Below are 23,139 nucleotides of genomic sequence, written 5' to 3'. Positions count from 1 at the left end.
AGGATCTTCCTTTCTAACCTTTTTAAAGGTGGGTCTGATACTGCCCTTTTTCCAGTCACCAGGGACCTCACCTGAGTGCCACAACTTCTCAAATATCATGGAGAGTGGGCTGGCAACTACATCAGGCAACTCCCCAGGACCCTGCATGGGATGCATCTTATCAGGTCCTATGATGCCCATTTTCAACTCCAGCCCACTTTTTCCAGTAGGGAAATAAAAATAACAATCAAAGAAAACCTGATATTCTATTTCAAGCAGCTTTGTTTCTCTCCTAGGATTTAAATATTAAAATCAAATATAACAAATTCAATTATTTTTAAGTTTTGATAATATTTTGTCTTATTTTCATTACAATTGAAGATAAGGATAGAGAAACACATTTCTCTCTGATGTCTCCCCATTTATTTCAAATTATCATGCCACTCTCTACTTGGGCTGTCAGTTGATAAATACAACAGAATGTTTACAGTGGAGATTCCCCAGACCGGATGGCAATTTGACTGTGAAGTTAGTATATAGCATACGTACAGCTGATTCAGTATACAGGGAAAAACAAGCAGATGCTAAACAGTAACTAGAGCAAACCACGTGGCAGTATCTCTATATGATGATTTTCTCTAATATAATATTGGACTGCAGTTCCAAAACAATTCCCATCTATCCAGGCATTGTGATGCAAGTAAAATATGTTCAAGCAGAGAAGACTGGCTCACACTATCCTCTTTGGATTGTAGGAGTTTCCATTAATTCTAAGAGTATACTGGCTTGAAAAGATGCGATCCCTGTCCCCTAGATTATTAACAAGGTAAAAAAGAACAATGCTAAAAAGAACGTATTTCCCAATTACAGCGCTTCATAAATCAGGATTGCAAAGTCTTCAATATCAAATGGCAGGAGGAGAGAAGAAAATAATAACAACAACAAAAAGACAAACAAAACCAATCAAACCACCAAAAGAGGAAAAAACAAAACCCAAAAGCCCAAACTCACACACATAAAAAAAACCTCAACCAAAAAATCCCCAAATATAAAACCTTTGAATTTCCTCAGTAAAGGTATATCCTTGTGGGACACAGAGCTGCACTATCACAAAGTCTTTGCAAACTGCACTAAAGGAGTTACTGAGAAGACAGCCTAGAACTATTTCTGTATCTGAAAACCTGAAATAAAGCTCTGCAAGGGAAACAAACCAACCAACCAAAACACACCACCCCCCAAAAAGAAAATCTTACATTTCATCAGGTAAGCATGATGAAAAGAACTCGATCAAATCTTTGAAATACCAATCTGCTGTGCACTTAGCTGCCCAGACACAGGCCAGTTATTATGAGTGTTCATTCACCACACCTGTGAAGAATATTGGCTTAAGCTCAAAAAAGCCGATTCAGCTCATGGCTGTTAAGCACAGGTGAAAACACTCACTACAGACACTACCACTCTTGCAATAATACAAATAATTGAAAAGATACTGTCTTCAGTAGCAAAATAAAAGTATACCGTAAAATTCTATAGGTACAAACTACAGAGGACAGTAGCAACCTCTCTACTACATAAAGCTGCACATTATTTATATTATACTTCTGTAATACCCCTAAGTCCACACTTAGTACTTAATTGTCTTGGACTTTTGGAAGAATGTTCTTTTATTTGAGGAGAAAAATGTTCTCTCTGATATGCACAGCTGAGCGCACATGATGCAAACTAAGTGTGAGAGAGGCTTGTCTTTCCGTGCCCTCATCTCTGAGGCTGTATGTTTTCAGGTTCTGCCTTTTTCACATCTATTCACTCCTTTTTTATTGTAAGATAAATCAGCCAAATGATACTAGTAATTAGTCCACCCCACCCTACAGCTGTTGACTAGACTGGAAATACTAACTAATATTTAACCTTAGGAATGATTAGGGTAATCAGCCTCAAAGTCAGTTAGGGTTGGTTGCCAATGTTGATTCGGATGGAAAACCCAGATTTCTCTGCCTTAACTGAGAGTTGAGTATTCCTAAGGTTTGAAGCATAATGTACACAGGCAGACAGAAACATACAACTTGTTTGGAACACTTCTAGAAAGTCATTGGTCTGATGAGACTGCTAGCAGCACAGGCAAGTAAAGCAGTTCAATATGCTTCTCCTTAAGCCACAAAAACATATGCTGACAGGCATAGCAGGAGAAGGTTTTACCTGTCCACGTCCTGCTGACAAAGTGATTGGTCCAGGTTACACAACAAATGACAGTTAAATTTCTAATTTCAACTATTAATACTAATTAATTAGCCGGCAGAAAACGATTTCCCAATACTGAACAAAGTCTCCAGATGCAGGAATTCCTGTAAAGCACCAGACACTGCTGGGAATGATCTGTACTGCTAACTGAATGATGTACAAGGAACATAACTTTATTTAAGGCAAATACACTGCTATAATTTTTTTAAACAAGCAACAGCTGATTAAGACATCTTTACACAAGCATAAATAAGGGAATCATAGCTGATAATTAGAAGAGCATTAGTTCCCCATGGCAGGACAGCCAAAAAGCTTGCAAGCAAACAAGTGCCTTCAGAATGCCTGAAAATCACGCTGATTCACTGTTCCTACAACATAATGCCCAGCTGTCATCTCTGAAGCAGTACAGTTCACAAGAACAATAAGAACTAGAAAAGAAGCCTTATAGTGAGAAGTCTAGCAGTATTCAGATATGGTGAGTTGAGCAGGCAGCCTAGGTCAAAGCTTTGATACACTATGCATCAAACTTAGCAGACCTCCATTTCTCCTAGCCATAAGGATCAAAATAGCTAATCTTATTGCAGTCAATTTACCAACAGAAGAGAAATACGCACAAAAGGAATGCACAGGCTAGATAAACATGAGGGCTATTCAGCCTGGTTTATCAAAATCAAAGGATTTTTACTAGTAAACAGAAGTTACACTGACACTTCTATTTAATAAATGCTTTGCAGCTCAATTATGTTACCCAAACACATTAAAATTGGCCTAGTATTTCAACAACAATTTGCATTTTCATGGCACTTCCCATAAAATTAAATCTCACTACAGCCTTCAATGTAAAGCAGTTACTCGCATAGCAGTTGCGGCATGGCCACATACAAACAAATAACAACATCCTCTGAATGCTTACTTGCAATAGGCAGTCCTGAACATCTGCATTGATTTCTAACTATTCATCATTAATGTTGATTTTGTCAACTTTGACTATAACTGGAAATAAATATCGGAAGAAAACCTGAAATAATTACACTCTATTATAAGGTTTTTTATTTGGCAATACCCACTCCCCACTAGCAGCAGTCATGCTGGAATCGATTCTTGTGCTTAAATCAATCTCTAAGGGACAGATTGAGCAGAGTTGCACTTGTGTGGTATACTACTACAAAACTATGATTCTTTATGTTTTATTTTGTAATTCTTCTTTAAATATGCTTTTCAGGAAGTTCTGATGATTATTCTAAGAACATGGGATATGGATGCTGATGGTAATTGCTAGTTTTAGTCTGCATTTGTCTATAGCTCAGAAAGATACGGAAGAATAAAGACAAAAAACAGCTTCTATGCTCTTCAGAAAAAAAAGCACTTTCAAGTTACTAAGTTTCTAAAGCTGGAACTTCTGAAACATGCACAATTTCATGTGCATTGGAAGTATATAAGTTCGTAAGATACTTGAAACTTTTGGGGGAAGATTTACACATCTGTTATTTATTTAGACTTCAGCAGCACACGTTCTCTGGGCATATCTCTAGGCAGTGAAGGACAACATGAGAAGCTGCTACCACAGCCATGCTCATCAGGCCAAAGTGACTTTAGTAATATTACATACACTTCTGCTACAATAAGCTTGGCCTTGTGAAGAGATTATCTGAAGCTGACTGCACTGAAATAGTTTCTATCTGAAAACAAGGTGATTTTTTACTTACCTCTAGAGAGAATGAAGTTATAAGGTATGCATTTATCCCCACAGCTGAACTTACGTTTTTTCAAAGTTCTAGTATTTCCTCTGCTTTTTCCCTCCAAGATTTTCATCGGCATAATTCACACTGATGTTTGCTAAAGAAAGATGGCTACTCCTGCTTGCTTTTAAAAATACCCTAGGCCAAGTCCACTATCTGCACAGCTGCTTTAGGTAACTGATCAATAACTGCCTGGTTACCCCTCCTCTTCCTGGGCATAATTAACTATTTGTTGCAAGGAAAATATTTTCCTCCCCCTAGTGTGTTTTCACCCTTCAGACTATATATATGAGTTGTTGCCATCTCTGCTAAAGCTGATCTGCAAAGATACAGCTTGTTTTAACAATTATTTTCCAGTTAGGTTATTCTAGTGTTCTGACTTACACTATGACCTGACAAACTTTAGCTTCATTTCAGATAGAGAGATGTATAGCTGAGAACTGGTACTGAGAAAGGGAGATAATAACTACTTAAACTTCTATATTTGACAGTGTCATTAATTTAATACACTATGAGTTAGCATGTAAGTGGTCCTTGACCTGAATTTTACTAACAATTTAATTAATAAAAACCTATTCATTTAATTACAATTAATTATACATGTTTCACTGCCTTGAAGAGCAGAGTTCATGAGTAAGAACCATCACAGCAGTACTCAAACCTCTTACATAGGCGTTGAGCCATCTTGTGACGTACCTACAGTTATTAGACCTGAATTTAGTGCTCTTAGCAACTTCAAAGGACTAACTGATCTCTAGGTGAAATGCAAGTTTTGTCACTGACAGGAGAGGAGGTAAAATCACACTCTAATACAGCTTTATGGAGATGGACAAATGACATGAGCTTGAGATTAAAGATAATTTCCATATATGAACAGGACAGTAGCCAGAATAAAGGGTCCAATGAAAATGAAATCAGATAAATTCTCTTTATGATCCTAAAGTGAAAAATTTAACTGCTCCAATAGAGGAAGGAGAGGGGTAAAATCAATCATTTTGTTTATTGGGAAACAGCAGTTTAGAAGGATTAAATTGGTAGGAACAGAGAAGATCAAGCTTTGAAAAATGTTCTAGACCCTAGATTATGAAGTTTTGCTTTGTCATCTTTGTGTACGTCATTTTTCTAATACAAAAATAAGCAGAAAGGCATTAAGCAAGTTGTCATTCAAGACCTTTTGTTAGATCCTCTGTGAAATAGCTTCATTTATACTACCATTTACATGTTGTGACAAGCTAAACGCTCTCTGGGGCACAACTCTATAGTATGACAGAGGAATTCTATGCCACTCTGACAGCAAAATGCTGAAAGATAATAATTTTGGCAATCTTCAGTAGTTAGAATTCCATCAGTGCAGAACCCAACATACACACATACACAAAAAGGAAAAAGATGTTTTATATAGAAACTTGAATTTGTACCATGAACAAATACCTGGACAGGGCTTATGGTGACAGAAGAATACAGCATTTTATTATACTTCTGAGACAATCACAAAATTATTTAGGAATAAACTTAAGTGCATAGAATCCTACTTCTATTAGATCACTTCAACTATTTACACTTCAAAAAAAAAAATATAGACACATTTTGGATTTAACACTGTGGAACTTCCTTGTTACTTGATGAACTTGTTGGGTTTGGGGGTGGTTTGGGGGTTTTGTTTTTGTTTTGTTTGGGTTTTTTGGTGGGGTTTTTGTTTGTTTGTTTGTTTGGTTTTTGGTTTTCTTTTTGGTTAGTTGGTTGGTTCTCCTCCCCACCTCCTAAACACTCATGTGCACCTCTCTCAAAAGGTTTGGCTTGCAAGACTGGGTGGCATCCTGTTTTCATTATTCTGGAGGAACTTATTCAATTACATTAAGCCTTATTCTGAAGAACCCCTGCAACTGAAAGCCTGGTGCCTACATGTGTGAAAACACATATGTACTGTGATCAATGCCTAAACTATTTAAATTCCAATTCTTACCACTCAAAGCTGTGAACTGGACTGTCATTCGGACCAGTCAAAAACACAGCGTCTGATTTTGATCTTAGTAAACTTACTATGGTGCCAGTAAGTGGTAGCTCATTTTTCCCTACACTATAGAACAGCGGATTTCAAGACAGATTTTATTTGAAGTGTGTCAAGACAGTGTAAGTCTTACAAAGTATCTCCAAGCTTTTCTGATGACTACAAGGGTACTACAAAGCAGTCTTGCTACCTGAGAAATCCTCTCAAGATATCTCTTCAGCACTGCAAAGGTACCTTCATAGCTTCCCCAAATGCAAGATATTTATCAGAACAAAAGAATATACAATTAGGACAGAAACTCACTGTAAGACCACAGGTTACCACAGAAGATAGGTGTCACAAAGAAACACATGTTGGTGTGAATAAAACATTAGCAACGCACTGTTCTGCTGTCCAGTGAAACGCCAGCTTCTAATCAATCTTGAACCTATCAAAGTATCACCTTGGACTGTTCCAGACAGAAAACAACGTCTAACTGGCACTTCAAGAAACTTCATTAATAACTCCAGATTTTGCCTGTGTTTGCCACCAAGCAGCTATTTGCTCGTCACCTGTTTCACACCTATTTCATCACCATATCATCAAAACCACTGTTTTCTTCTAATACATGCAACCAAAAAAGATAACGTGGGTATTTTTTTTCCAAATTACACTGGAAAGACATTTTTCTTTATTCAACTGAACTTGATCTTTCTTGCACGTTATCAAGTCACTGTATTCATAACCAATCCCTAATCTTTCAAATTTAAAAACCCTTAGCATCAGTGTTGTGAGTCTTTGATTGTATATGAATGCAGTAAACAAAATATGTAACCTTCAGAAACAGAATGGGCTACAGAGTATATCATGTTCCACATCTAGATCTCTCCCTCAATTTCTAAATCAATACCAGAAAAAACAGCCAACATGCAGCTTACTTTCACATCAGACTCTGTGAAACTCCTATTTGTAAGAGAAGTTTCACAGAAGCTGTACTGTTGACTGTTGCCTGAACTTGGCCTCATGCATGGAACTGTGAGTATTATAAATTTATACCTGAACTAGATCATTACATAGACTCAATCTGTCTCTACCTCTGAACTAAGTGAAGCATAGAAATATGTAACTACTGATAATCCATCATGATGAATAGTTGTAAGATTTTTCTTCACTTATTTTTTAGCTGATGAAAGGATGTAAAAGTAGCTATGTAATAGTTAAAAATAAGAACAAATTTTGAAGGATTTTTCTTCAAAAACTCTCAAAAGGTTTAAGAACAGGCAATGTCATTGTCCTCCTCCTGCACTCGAATGTTGAATGCTTATCTAGTGGTTTACCATAATTGTTACTTTCTGTAGCAAAAAACAGAACAGGATTTGCATTAGGGATCTAATGATGTTTCTATTTTCTCCTTCTACCCAGGCTGATTTGCAACAAGGAATAGGAATAACAGAAGCTCTAGTGCTCTACATAGACTTCTTCAGCTTAAAGCATGAGAAAATTTTATACGCAAGCATATATACTTACATGCTGTAAATTATATCTAATTTGCCTATCTGCCTCTATTTAAGTCCTCTTTAAATAGACTATTGCACTGCAAAACATGGTTGGGCTTTAGGCCGATCTCAACCTGTACCTTTAGTGTCTGCACATACATAATCAGTGTTTTCCCTAACCTTCAGATAATGCTGCACCATGACGCACAAAAAGCTGCCTGCCACCTCTCCACATCATAGACTTACATGGCTTTTCTAAACTGGAATCTTGATATCCAAGTCAGAAACAAAACCGTTTCCAAGAGAGATGATTTTACTGTTTGTGAACATATTTGAGACTACCACAGTAACACACAGTAACTATGAGTTCAGGGAGGACAATTTGTTCAATGAATCTGTTCAGTTATTTTTCAGTGATTTCTAGGCCATGGACAATATGCTAGAAAACTCTGTGCTGAGAATCCACATCAATATGTGACATTCCATCTGAAAAATGCATACAAATGGGTAATGAATTAATGAAAAAAGGAAAAAGAGTAATATGAATTTCTAATAAGTAGCTTACTGCTTTCATTGCAAACCAATCAAAATTCAAGCAATGAGTTTGTAACCAAGCAATTCCTATGCAAATGTAGTAAATTAATTCAAGTGATGTTTACCCAGCATGTGAATGTGTCAGGATCTTTTAGGGAAGCAGTTTAAAGATGAAATATGGCACAGCACTATGAGCCTAATGAAATTTTTCATAAACATTTGCTCCTCTTCCCACAAGAGCTCTCTTTTCTCCTATGTTGTACAGCTCTTTCTGTTGAACTCGTGTGCCTCTACCTGAAATGTTTGCATTTTGCAGGAATTTTGCTGCACAAGAACTGATACCTGACTTGATTATTTTAGCTTTTCTATAAATAAACAGCATTTTTAGTAGGTTCAAGGGAATACTTATGGAGAATGAATATACATCTTCTACACACCACTCTATCAGATAAACTAATTCCCAGAAGCTGACAAGGCTACTTACTTAAATAAATTACTACTTATGTAAGTAATGTCTAAGTAAACTGGGTTAACCTCTATAGCACGTCAACCTTTTGGACATGACATGAAATAACTGCATAACAGTAAAGTTAAAAAAGTTATGTGAGAACAGAAACATCTAAGAAGGCACAGATCTTAGTTAACCTAGGACAAAAAACCAAAAAACAATATCCAAAAGCCTTTCCTATTCCATTCACAAGTAAATAATTCATCATAAGTAATGTTATTACACAGAATTTTAGAGGAAGTCAGTGATTTCTCATTTATTACAAAAGGTTCTCACCACAAATAATACAAACCCAAGAATGTTAATAATGAAGTCAATTAAAGCTCAGTATCAGCTCATAACAAAAGAATCACCAGAACACTCACAATAGCCACAAGCAAAACGGACATTTGAAAAGATTTAAAGAAAATAACTATTACATCTGATGACTGGGAGGAGCGAAACAGTATGGACTGATAGGAAGAGATACTGGAGGAAACTAATAGTAAAGTCTGCCATGTGAATAAAGATATTTACATTTCCTTTTAATAAACAACCTATTTTATATTTTGTAGGTTTTTTTTATATATACTGCAGAGTATCAAACTTGGCTGTGCCTTTTGTGCCAGAACTAGACACTATACCTCTTCTCCTATAAGAATTTTCTCCATGATTATCTCGTTCTGAGACAGGAATACAAACTCATGTTCAAACATAAGGAATGACCTGAAAAATGCGTGTATTTAACAACTGTTCTGTATTAAGCCAATTATCCAAAATACAAAACCTCATTTCCACAAGTTATTCAGAGTCCCCCGGCAAAGCTGCTAAACAGTTTGTCTAATAAATTCCTTTTAATTCCGAAACAAAATTCCTGTCTTTACAGAGACATAATGTGGATATATATAAAACTCTTATATTATTTTTTAAATGAGAAATAATTTGGACTATTAAAATAAAAAAACCAGTTTTATCAATTCCATTTATCATTAATAACTCGCTAATTAAAAGAAATCCGCAGCAGTAATTTCCAATCAATATTTAGTGTCTCTGTCAGGGCCCAACAGACTTCATTAGACTAGCCTCCAACGGGAAAGGGACCAACAAGCCCTGCAGCTCCATTTAAGTTCAGTCCCTGCCTGATGTTCTGCTCCAAGAGTGACAGTCTCTATAAAGTACAGGTCTGCCTATATACTCACTGACCTAGACCCTCACCTGTGGACTCATTGCCTAGCTTGAGCTTGGCTCTGCTTTTTCTCACAGAATCATAAATTCTCTAAATGTCTGTTCTCAATTCTCTCAGTGTCCATGTTCTCAGTCTTTCAAGTTTTGCCTGCACACTGCTAACTGCTATTTATCTTCTTTTCCATGTTTTTCACTCAAGATTTTTTAACATAAGAATAAAATGTGTAACAATTGTAAAGTTGATAAACAAAGTAGAGGCATATACCAAAATCCATTAAAACTTCAGATTCACTATATTTATGATACTTAGTACTCTCCAACCCCAATTATAAACTTTTTCTATTGTTTTCCTGCAATAGAGAGCTACTGCAACATTATTTAAGATTCTTTAGAAGCTTTTCTGTTTGTTTTTAAGTAGATTTTTGAAGAACTGGTTTTATTCCAATCAAGAGCAATAGTTTTAGGCCACAGAAAATCTAAAGGAAAAAACCACATCTGAGAAAAGCAAGAGGTGGAACTGAATTCAGAAAGGGCAGCAGAGCAGGAAGGATCATCAATGATCATGTTAGCTTGACTGACAGATGAGAATAAAGCCTGGGGAGCAATGCACTGAACTCTCAGCACTACAGTGCTATTCTAAAAGGCTTAATTTTACAGAAGACAGTAAGCCACTATTGCAGCAATTTGCTCTTACTGAGAAAATCTGCCTTACTGTAGTAAAATAAATTTATATTATTATTTGCAGTTTTAAATGACTGATATATAAAACTAAACCAAACATCACCTGAAGCAGAGTGCCTTCCTACCCACATTTGCTTTCTATAAATTAAGCAGAGAACAGCTGCCCAAGCAGTTAAAGAGCTTAGAGGAAGCCCTTTAATATATGAAAATAGTTCATATTCAGAGAAGTCAAGTCAATTGATAGGTGCCTGATGTAAACAAACATTTTACCTTGCCTTTGGAACAAACAAGTATTATATGAGTTGAACTGTTATATAGAGAAAAAATGAAACAGCTTTTTTAGAACAGCAAATTAAGGAAGAAATAGTTGCAGCAGAACTTAACATGATTCCCATTCTCTTTTTTTGAACTATTCTGAACATCAAATGTTTCTTGTGTTTTTCTGCTCTGAGGGTACTTTCATATAGATAGTGCTTTCAGAAAATGCACCAAGTGTCACATACTATAACAGCAGCTTAGAGAAAGGATACAAACGAGTTTCAGCTGAGATGCTGTCCTATGTTCAGCTAGTGAGCAAGCGGTTGCGTGGTTCTGAGTTACTGGCCGGGCTTAAACCACGACAGTTGTACAACAGTTTTTGCTAACATTAAGTCTTAACATGACCATTTAGTTGAAAAAAAAAAAAAAAAATTTTCTAATTATCCTTTATATACTTTTTCTATAGCTAAGGAAAGGTCAGGTTGCTTTACCTACCTTCATATCGAAATAAATGAATATTTATTCAGTATTTTTATTTGCATTTAAAACAAAGACTAGAAACCAGTAATTTGTATGGTAGGAAATAACCACATTTTGTAAAAGCATTACTTATAATTAAGCAGTAACACAGATGCCAGATAGAGATTCTATCATACAAGATACTATGAAAATGAGAAAACAATATTGGTTTTTGTCTTAAAGACCTGTATGCTGTGCTATTTATGCAAACTAGAAGATACCATGACAAACCCATTTTGTCTTCTTATGTACTGTGAAGATTCACATATATTATCTATAAGTTCTGTGTCCAGGCTCAGTCATCTTGAAATATATTTGATGTAGGTTAGTTCTAATTGTTTCATCTAGACTATTTTTCCTCATCAATAAAAGGTCTGAGGAGCAATAGAAGAGTACTCTATCTATTTTAATTTATTATTAGGTATTTAATACTTTTTAGAATCTGATAGTTCTGTCCTGAAGGAATTACAGGGGAATTTCAAACCATACTGGACAGTTAGGCTTAGCCAAACTGAAATCTACCCATGTCCCTGCCTGAAAATACTCCTTGGAGATGTCCCTCTGCCAAAATAAAACCAAAGCAACAAACTCAAAACAAACACACCAAAACCAAATAAAAACCCAGCAACACACACATACACAATACCCCCACAAAACCCCAAAACAAAACTACCACAGACCCCCAAGTAAGTACAATATGTCTGAAAGTGCAGTACTGTGTTGACAGGAGCAGCTTAGCCACTTGGAACATGCACCTGTATGAAGTATCACACTACGAAATGTTCCTCGCAGCTTATCAGAACAAATTAAGCTGGTCCACTGGAAGTAGTAGTTCCCTTCGTCAAATGTGTGGGAAAGCATAGTATCATGAGGAAGTAAAGCACAGTGATACAAATGAAGTTCTCTATAACAATGGCTCAAGGACTGCAATCATTAAAGACTGCTTCATTTTAGACAGCAACCTCAGGATAATAAATGCAAAAATCCCCACCAATTTCAACACCAACCACTTTTTATATTTTAAAAGAGATATGCCAGTTCTAAAAGGCTGGGAACTGGTGGACAGTCATAGTCAAAAGGCTTATGTGTGACCTACATTTTTTGTTAGCCTGCTTTTTCCTTTTCTTTCTTTTGGACCTTATTGCTTTTTGGCAGCAAACATGAAAGGAAACAATAACATTATGCAAGGTTGGTTATGCTTAGCCATTCTATAATATAACTTTGAGGAACAACTGGCCATTAAATGATCCCACCCACATCTATGAAAAAACACTATCTGCTTAAACAGCTATGGCTACATAGTGGAAATATTGTTTTGGTTTCAGGAGCTCCTCACCTGCAGCCAAGAGGTGAAGGTGGAAATTTTCATGGTTTAGAAATAAGTTTATGCCTGCCTATCAATTTTTCTGTTACCTGGGCATGAGTAATTAAACAGGTTACTGGAAAAATGGCTATAAAGTATTCACTTAAAAATTAATTTGGACCTTAGCACATTCTTGCTTCTCTGTATGTATAAACAGGGAAGATGAATTAGATTTATTAAAAGTCCATTTCATTTTCAGGATGTTTCAAGCATTAAGGAATTTGTAAGGTTTCTTTTCAGTTTTCATCTGTTAGAAAAAATTTACAAGTTGCCATCATACCACTTTAGTTTATTTAACCAATATCAGTTTAATAACTATTACATTAAAATCAGCATTGCTAGTGGCTGCAGATCATTGAGTCCAATTTTAGTAATATATCTTCTGTCAAAGCCAAATACTTTAGAATCACATACTCAAAACCAACTTTGCCCATAAAATCTATACAGATCTAGCTGATCTATAGCTCTGTAGAGAAGTATCACATGACATGTCAATATTCTTTGTATGAAATTTATGGCTTTTAGAAGAATAACTTTTTTTGCTTAATTTTGCTTGTTTTGGAAATGCCCCAGCCCATTTTATGCCATTCAGTTTAGTTTCTCTTTGACAGGCTCTTGTGCAGCACTTACTTTGTTTAGGTGGCTGTGGATGGCAGCGTTAGTATTTTCTAATTATAGTCATTAATATTTTTAATGTATTTCATTGTTGTTTTTTAAACGCAAGAATTTTTAATACAAGAGTGAGGGTTACATTTTCAAAAGCTGAGTTCTTTGAAAATGGAATATAAGAGCTTAATTTTGCATAATTTTTTAGAGTGCTTTTCCACACAATCCTTCGTTTCAAAAAGTAGCTATTCAAAATAGTAATTTCACAAAACACATTTTTTTATTCCAAGATCTAGATTAATAGATTTGCTTCAATCATTAAAAATATTTTCCATTTAACTTTCCAGTTAAGTGAAATGTCTCAGAAGAGACACTATAAACTTACTGACAATACAAGCATTGGCTGTATTATTTTAGTATTTGTGTGTTTCAAGTTGCAAGTATATGAATTGCATAGTTTTTATCCTAATGTTGCCTGACTGTAAATAGAACAGTTTTCATTTAATGCTTTTAATCAAATTTAGCATTTAATGTAACATTGCATGTACTTTAGCTGCCTATCTGCAGTTCTAATTCAAGTAGCTTAAGGGAATTATGTCATACCCTACTGCTAATACAACAGAGGTATCTGTTACTTCCTGAGTATTACGACACACAAGAGGCGCACATGAAAAGTATGATTTTTGTCAGAAGGATAATTCAAATACTTACATACATATTTTTCCTGACACAGCAACATATAATCACATGAAGTACTCATTCATTGTGTCCTTTTCCATAATTTATATATTTTTAAATTATAATACACTTTATTTTCAGTCATTCTGGTGTTAATTCTATACATTTCTGCTACTCTGGATATACAACCCACTTGCACCTGAATGGTACCAAAGAAATTAACCACGAAATTTTATTCTTGCAAGTACTAGCATTCAGCACTGGAGGCTAATAATTTTTATGCATTCTGTGTGATGAATGCTCCATCCCATGGCAGTGTTCAAGGCCAGGTTGGATGGAGTCTTGGGTGACATTGTTTAGTGCGAGGTGACACTGCCATGGGCAGGGGGGTTGGAACTGGATGATCTTAAGGTCCTTTCCAACCCTAACTATTCTTTGATTCTATGATAGAGAGAGAACAAATTGATTTATTGTATGGTTACTATATACAGCCAGAATGAAATATGTACTAAAAACACTTGATTGCTGATTTACAACAAACAAACAAAGTCATTTGTTCATTAACTATATTAATCAGAGGAAAACTTAGAGGTTGTTTTATTTTTTTTTAAACAGTATTTTCCCCTTCCCTTTCTATTTGGATTTTTGTTGTTTTTTTTTAAGACTGGGAGAAAATATATTGCTCTAATAAGAATCCACTTAATCATTTACTGCATCCTTCAAATTCTGATTAATTTCTGATTTATGAAAGAGTTAATCAGTTACACTTAATTAGCTACTAGTCTACATCTAGAGTCAACTGCTATAAACACCATTTATGTATATAACCAAAGAATTGACAAATAAATATCAGTGTAAACAGATTAATGAAGAAAATTTGTACACATTAATATTGAAATATTTAGCATTAATGTTAAATATTTATAATAGTTATATCAGTCAAATATTAAGTATTTAGTTAAATCTGGTGTTTAATACAACCATTCAAAAGAAGTGGCCTGATCTACTTCCCTAACTTCAAATATTTATGTATTTTTATACTACAAATGCCGTTGTTTTAAATAAATGCACATCTCTACCTTTAATTAAGCTTCGAAACAATCATCTTTCTCCTCATAATCTTTGAAAATGCCTAATATTAGATTTAAAAAATAAATCAAAGTATTATCTCATAGTTCAGTGGTGACCCTTGATTTAGTCATACAAAAGTTCATTCAAATTCAGTAACCTTATCTAGGACAAAGAAGCAAAGGAAAGAATTCCATAGTCAGGTTAGGTTAATTTCTTTTGGCTTAACTTATCCTGTTCAGAGGCTCAGATCTCTGTTGAGAAAGACATGTCTGCCCAGATGATATGCTGATGACTGGATGTGTGCTTTGAAAAACAGAGAGAAATAGCTCTTGAGTATTGCCACGACTGACAGCTCTCACCCTAAGGAAGCAGTTGTACTTCTCTGTAAATACCTTGCAAGAACTTGCTAGTAAATGTAACCAGGCCAGGGATCACAACAGCCAAAAAGGTCCTATAGCACCCTGTATATGTGCAAGATACTGGCGAATTGCTCTCATGAGCTTTACGATCTTTTTTCAATATTTGTTTATTTCCTAGTGATTTTGTGGAAGCTACATGCATTAGGACTCTGCTTTTTTTACTGTATACGGAAAGGTCATTTTAAATGCATACACAACACATCCCCTCAGAGAATACATAACTTAATGAAGTAATAGTCTTTACCATCATTTCTCTCAGGTTTGAGCTATTTTTCTGGGACCACTGCTGTAAGACATGGCTTAAACATGAGCCATGTGCCTGATGCTCAATGTAATTCCTGTTGCGTTTCCCAAGAGCCTGTTCCACCCCTCAGCAGGACAACACACCGTTTTGAGTGTCAGCTGCTCACAGACTGTGTCTTTCCTGAGTTACAATAGAGGACACAATGAATCAAACGTAATAAAGTCTGTGACAGCAAGTATGAAAGCCAAAATCAACAGTAAAGAGAGACGGCTCCTCCTGCGCTACTCCCCAGTTTGCCTTTGCAGGCAGATGGGAAGAGAAGTGATTATACCAGCACACAGAAAGCTCTTTCTGCTCAGACCACTGCTGAGTGATATTTTGAGAGGCTGGCTGGACTCCCTCCCAAGCATTCATCTCCACTTAACAGAAAGTTATAATAGCAGGGAAGAAATACACTTGTTGCCACTTCATTCCTTACACCTTCCACCCATAAGGCACCATCATCTTCTCCTCTCAGGGAAGCAAGAAGACACGGATTATCTTCCCTTGTCTTGCTTCGCCACCCTAGCATTGTTCCTTGCTCAAATGAAATCAAGAAAAAAAACTAATTCCCTTCTGGAAAAGTTCCAGAAAGTGTGGTAGCCTGCCTAAGTAAATATATTAGCTTCAAAAGTGGAATCAGGTGCTTTTCCTGCTCTCCAGATCCAATCAATGAGTTACAATACCCAAATCATGTCAGGACTTGCCTCCCTTCCTCTCTTATGCTTTCAGAAAGTCACTATTGAACAGCTGAATCCTATGTAGACACACACCCAAGGGTGAGAACAGGAAAGACACGCAAAGCCTTAAGGGTCAACACTATCATTAAGTCCAATTTCATTTAAAAGATGTTTATATTGTTGTGAAACACACTACTTTTAACCATCTATTGTTAGACTTAGTCATGAAACCCATATCACTCAAGACCTGTTGGATAGAAGCTTTTAAGCTTTTTAATACTCCAAGAGGGGACATTTATTTCACAATATGTTGCTTTTTTGTTCACACATTCTTTTGATCTCCTTATTCTAACCAATAGCTGATGTTCCTCCAGTCCAGCTTTCTTAGCACAGTGTTGGACCAGATTAAGCTGGTCATCTCACAGAAGTCTTAGGTTTAGATATTAATATTGCTGATTAAGAGCAACAGCTACGCAGAACTGCTCTATGGAGTTTGTCTCTGTCTCCCCTCCTATACAGAGGAAGCCGAGCCTAACAGTAATCACACTAGGCAAAATGGTCATCTCATGAGCATTTATGAATTTATTGATTTTCATGGCAGGCTATCAGAGATGAGAAATAGTGAATGATGAGAGAGTGCTGTAGCAGAAGATGAGAGTCTGTTGGCTATCACTTTCACTAGCCAGTATCTCTAGTTCCACACTGTTTACTCTCTACCTCAAAAAGGCAATAGCTAAATATTTCACTGCTTCAGTGTTTTAGAAGAACAACACATGACTTGTGGTTGGCTTCTAAATACTTTAAATCAAGCAGGATTCTGAATTTCTGAAAATACGAATATAAATCCACAACTGTTCTGTTTGTGCTTTTCAATTTTATGCTGCTCTATTATAATTTAGTGTCATTAAGCATATTGTTTACAGAACATAGAGCCATGCAACAAACTTTTTCACATCTCACTGCTGTCATCAAGAGTCTTCCTTTGATGGGTTGGTATATAGTTTTCTGTTTGTGGCAGTGTCCTTGAATTCTTTATTTTTGGTTGTAAGCAGTTATTCACAATCTGTATAGCATTTATTTCAACTCTGGATGAACCAGGTTTTGTTGCTTCATGGCAATGATTTCATCAGAGAAGAAGGCCCCTTCCTGCTCCATACTGAGCCATGGTTAAAGGCTATTAGAGAACAGCAGGGCTCCTCCCAGTGAGCTGCTGAAGTGACTTTCTGAAGTCCCAGCAATGCAGATTTTCCAGAGTGTTTAAAAGTAAAAGCAGTCACAGCTGCAGATAGAGAATGCTGCAGTTATTTGCACTTTCATTACTACTGAGGTGCTCTCAATATTTAGCCACATAGAACTTAACGCATATCCAGAAAGAGAGTAACAAGGTATCTTACAGACTACTCATCTGCCAGTTTTGCTGACCTACTGAGCACTCTAATAATGGTTACTTATTCTTTCTATTGCTCTCTCTAATTTATTTAACTTTAATGACCACAAGACATCAAAATATCATGCAGGCAGCACAATGCTTGTGAACCACAAACTGGAAAGTCATTAAAGATCATGCAAATACCAGTAACATCAGACATTCTAATGCCACACATTACAAGATGAAATTCTGTTGTTTGGAGCTGTCAAAAACTTTAGATGCTCCACCATAATAATGGAGACATATGCTTCATGTTTTTGTACGTTTATAAAACTTCTAGTCACACATTTGCTTAAAATAATTGTATATTTATGACAATATATATTTTTAAATAAATAAATAGAAAAGCCAATGAATATTGTGATAGATGTGTGATGTCAATCATGTCAATAGATGACAAATCCCAGATGACATGAAAATGATAGAATACCTTAGTTTGCTTTCTTGTATGCTGAAATCACTTTCCATGGATGACAGACTATCATATGTATCTTGATATGAATGTCCTGTATCTTGGAGGGATGCCCCTCTGTGCCAGCCTCTGAAGTCTAAATCTTTGTGGGTATCTGCAGAGAAGGAAAAAGCCACTAAAAATCTTTCAGTCCATTTTACAAAAGAAACTTCTAAAAGAGAAAGTACACGTTCAATTAATGAAATTAATTAATTGAATTCACAGTAAAAGGGAATTAATACAGTCAATTACAAAACATTATTGTAATTAAATCACTTTTTACAAGAATAGCAGAAACAGATTTCCTAGATCATCTTCTGACTGCTGCTCTGAAAACCTGGAGACCTGAACCAGTTATCTTTTTGTTACACAAACTTGGAAACAGTTAATTTTACAATTGAAAAGTGGACTCCAAGAAAATCGATCTCTCAGTTTTCCAGTCCAACTTCGATTCTCAACTGGCCATGCAGAGCACGCAAAAACGTGAAGAGGTTTTGCTTTGAGTGTTTTGGTCTGTTGGTTTTGTTTGGAATGTTTTGTTTTTCCTCTCCTTGTTTGTTGTGGTAGGGTTTTTTTTCCTGTTTTTTTTTTTCTTTGTGGTGGGGGTTTGTTGTTGTTTGTGGTTTGGATTTTTTGTTTTGTTGTGGGGTTTTGTTTGGTTTTGGTTCTGTATCACAGTATCACACAGTATTTTTTTTAAAGTAAGGAATCAGGGTTTACTTTTATTCCATGTCCTATTAGCCTAGAACTAATTTTTTTCCAAGTTTGTATCTCTTTGGAGAAAGCTGGCAAATCCCATCTACAATTGCAGGTAAAAGCTGCTATCCTGCAGAACATTATACTCTAGAAATCATTCTTGTATTTCATAACAAAGACTGATTATCCTTTAAAAACCTGACTTAGAAATATAAAAATGTTTGCAATTCAGCAGTGGTATTCATCTAGAGCCTGTATTTTATGACTGGGAATTTGCTTGCAGAATTTAAGTTACATGAGATCATTATCTTACTTAGTGGCCTTTTAATGGAGCTCAGTCTAGATGGCAGTGGTGAAATGACAATCTTACTGCTACCACAACTAACATTAGATAATAATTGTAAGGAAAAGAAAACCCACTCATGAATGGAGTAAGGATGTTTATTATATGCAGTGGTTCAAGTCCATATTGTTAAACCAGCATGTAAGGCTTTTATATTTCTACTTAGTATCTGGCATTCTTAAATGGACATATTTCAAGAAATGTGAAAAATAACTTCAGTCTTCTACCTTTCCAATGTAATTTATTGTAACAAAGAGGCTGTTCTGATCTCAATAGTCAAGGTCAGATTCTCAGCTGATCACAGCTAAGCTGAGAGTCATTCAACAGAATAAGCAATGGAAATGTAATTCCTTAGTCAAACTCCAGGTAGAGAGTAAAGGTAAACATGTAGCTTTCCCAATACCTCTGCGTATTGAGAATTCTTCCCTCTGCACAGAAAAGTATAGTGTAAGAGTGACCTCTACAGGATTTCTATAGTGCCCCAAGACTACAGACCCAGAGACTTGTCTTTAAAAACACTCTCAGATACATTTCAAAACAGAATACAGGCATCAACCTACAAACCAAAAATCCCTCTAAGCAGCAGCTTGAAATCAGCAACAACCTCAATTTCCAGCTTGTAAACATACAATTAGAGTTTCTATAAGAGACTTACACCAAATTTCTAGATAGGAAAACTACATAAGGACACACTTAAAACATTCTGCAGATTCAAAGGTTTAAAGAATCATACAATAAAAGGGAAAAAAAAAAGTAGGGGCCCTGCTGTGGCTCATAAAAATCTACAACAGTTCGCAGTTACCCCCCCAAAAGAAAAGTAATGTCTCGTTAACATTTCTTCACATTTTTTACTTTTATTCTTGTATAAATTTTAGTTCATTAGACTGTTTACAGAGTATAATATTGAGGTACTTCGCAAACTTATTTGGCATATTGAACCATGGTCTGAATCTGGAAATAATGTGAGATGATGCATTATTTTATGATCAGTTTCCATTTCTACCTTCAAATACACTATTTTCACACACATACATGCATTTTCCACCTTCATACGCACTATTTATAAAGGCAGACAACCTTTGCTAACAAGATAAAACAGCTGTGAAACCCTAGATTTTTCCTACATTTGCTTTGCACAAACAGCAGGTCAAAGCTGACATGATACAGAGCTGTAATGCACAGACTCTAGTAGATTGAGCTCTACAATCCCCGTGTGGATGAACATGAATCAGTGTGATTGTTCATCCAGCTCCTTGTGGGAAGTGGCTCTTGATTTAATTGCTCACCAAGTATTACTTACACTAATGCTCTAGTGATGAATAAGCATTTATTCATCAAAAAAATTTGCCACTATATTTCAGGAATTTTATGGAATAGAATATGGAATATGAATAGAATTGTTGTAAAGCTCGAGAGAAACCTCAATGTATAACTCACCAAATGGTAACACAAAGTAGACATCCAGTAAGATCTCATGTGAAGTTGGGGTTTTTGTGCCTTGAATTTCGCTTCCATATTTTATTACTTCAGAATGCAATGTCCACCAGGAACCTGGACCTTCCTACAAAAAAAAAAATTCTGAAAGTTTCCTGCATAGGATTCATAGCATTCTCCACTTTTTCCTGAATGAAGGGTCCCCCTAAGTCAACAGGAGTTTTGTTATAGCACCAGGATCCCTTGTAGACTTCCAACTTTTGTTTATGTAAGTAATAGTTAGGACTTCATCATGTTTTCTAATAGGCATGAAATAAGAAACAGGAAAGTATTTTCTCTACAATATAAACAAATACATACTAAGATCATCAGATGATTAAGACCCAAGAAACACAAATATTGGAAATTCCTGTTATGAACTGAGATTTTCCAGTTCCCCTTTCAACTGGTGCTGAACAAGTACATTCTAGAAAGACTGAAGCAATCAATATACGCTAGTAACCAAACCAAAAGAAAGCTTCTGAAGTAACACTCCCTTTTAGGTTATTTCTGAGTCATAAAGCCCAGAGCAGAGATGTGGGGTTAACATGAGGAGGACAAATAATCAGGAAAGTTCCACAGTGGCCTTATTATAAATGAAGGCCTAGAAGGTCTCAGGCAATTAAGAAGCAAGCCCTACTCTTGAATCTTTGTTTAACATTTCAGTATTTACTGTTAATCTACAGTCTCTGTCAGCAAGTCATAACTCAACAGCTAGGGTAGCAGAACAAAACAACTTGTCTTGGGCCCTGAAATGGTAGTTGGCAGCTCTGATACAGAGAAACTTCTAATTCAGGCAGGAATTACTTTATTTCCTTGCTTCCATTCTGAGCAGAATTATTGAAATGCCAGTTAAATGTATATATGAATATTTATTAGTTCCTATAAAGAAACGGCTACAGAGTCTGATGGGAGACGCTGTAGGAAGAAGTTTTTCGGTTTCTCTCTCCTTTACCTCATCATCAATTGCCTTTTGTATTTTTTAAAAAAAAATTTAAAAGGCAAACTTAATTTTATTTGCAAGGATTTAATTCACCTTTTCTATTTTACACTTACTCTGTTAAAAAAAGACTGCATATTTATGCATGGGAGAATTGTGGAGTATTAGCGTAAGATTAGCATAGGGCACCTCTTACTTTTTCCAATCTCAGACAATTTAACAGCACTTGCAGATTGCTTTTAGTATTTCCAAACTCCCAGAAACCCTTTTTCTTTGTTTTCTAGCCTACTGAGAGCAAGTATGCTCATTCTGGTGGCTAACTACAACTACACTGGATACATAATAACTCTTGGGATTGATCCATTTTCTTCACTCATCCTTCTCTATGTGCTTATTGTACTATTAATTCCTTCCATAGTACCATGGGGCAAATTGCTGTTTTCCTCTTTGAGACAACAGCCAATTCCCTTGACAGACAGAACAGTATTTTGCCTATTTTAATAGAGATTTACTCAAGGTCACACAATGAGGAACAGGCTGAGAACCTGAATTTGAAATTCCCTCACTCTTATCACATAAACCAAACTATCCTTATCTCCCCAATAATTTGAGAGTGCAGATGAATTCTAACCCACTTACTGAATTATACTTGACTCAGTATGTGAGCCATTTCTCTGGCTCTCAATTGTCAGAGAGTCACATGTACATTACGCCGCAATATTCCAGACTGAAACAAATGAGATGGAGAATACTGAGTAAAATGCAATTAATTTCTGATTCTTAGCTTCCCAAAGACTGTAATGACATTTATGACTGATGTGTATTTCTATTTCCACAGAAAGTCAACTTACATCTGTTGCATGTTCCACAGTTGCAAAGGGAATCCATAAAATTCCTAAAATGCTATCCCAAAGCAAGCCTTTCTTCCACAACTCGATAATGAAGCCCTTTCCATCATCACAGATTTCACTAAAAACAATGAATACACAAACAATTAAACTGAAAATGCAGACTCAAGTGCTCAGTAACCTATCATAATAACTTGAGTTATTGACTTATAGCAAATACAGAGGTGGTTTGTTCTCAGAACACTCATAAATTGTAAGATAGCAAGAATGATACAAAGGTTAGACTGGACAGGTGAAGTCCCACTGTTCAGGACTGCTCTTACAAACTGATGAGGACCAAGGAGACCAAGAACAGGAAATGAATTTAGTTCTGCTATAGCTTCTTCTGAGCAGCTTCTGCAAATGGAATTCCTCAGTTGTCTCTGCAGGCCAGCCCTGCATTCCAAGATTCCATTGTAGCAAACTTGCTAAGCACAGGAATAGTGTAAAATAGCTAGGATTTTGTCAGATGTTTTTAGGTAAAACTGGGATCTACAAAAATGATCAGTCTTTTGAACATAGAACTCAGAACATTTCACTGAAACAGTAAGAGCTGGCAATGTCAACTCTGATGGTACACACTGTCAATCAACATGGATCATCAACTAAGAATAATTTATAATGGTATGGGGAGGGGAATCTGTCTTCCCTCACAAAAATCTAGAAGAGGAAGCGTGAGACCAATTTCTTGTTCTTTTTGTAAAGAAGTCCAGGCAC

At 35.9% G+C, this 23,139-nt stretch overlaps 1 protein-coding gene across 1 annotated transcript in view; it reads right to left on the bottom strand.

Annotated features, from left to right (window-relative positions):
- LOC130593000 (protein unc-13 homolog A-like) overlaps window positions 1–23,139 on the bottom strand; it is a 37,798-nt gene that overhangs the window by 7,106 nt on the left and 7,553 nt on the right. The window contains exons 4-6 of the mRNA XM_057397839.1: window positions 22,387–22,504; window positions 20,560–20,683; window positions 18,063–18,198 (exon numbers count right to left, since the gene is read on the bottom strand). Coding sequence (XP_057253822.1) covers window positions 18,063–18,198; window positions 20,560–20,683; window positions 22,387–22,504 — 378 coding nt within the window. The remainder of the gene's footprint in view (window positions 1–18,062; window positions 18,199–20,559; window positions 20,684–22,386; window positions 22,505–23,139) is intronic.

This window comes from Pezoporus wallicus, unplaced genomic scaffold (assembly GCF_028554395.1).
Source record: "Pezoporus wallicus isolate ANWC-B61680 ecotype Strahan unplaced genomic scaffold, APGP_CSIRO_Pwel_v1 contig_3952, whole genome shotgun sequence".
NCBI classification, from domain to species: domain Eukaryota; kingdom Metazoa; phylum Chordata; class Aves; order Psittaciformes; family Psittacidae; genus Pezoporus; species Pezoporus wallicus.
Note: the sequence above shows the minus strand (reverse complement) of the source record. Positions and strands in the feature narration are given on the sequence as shown.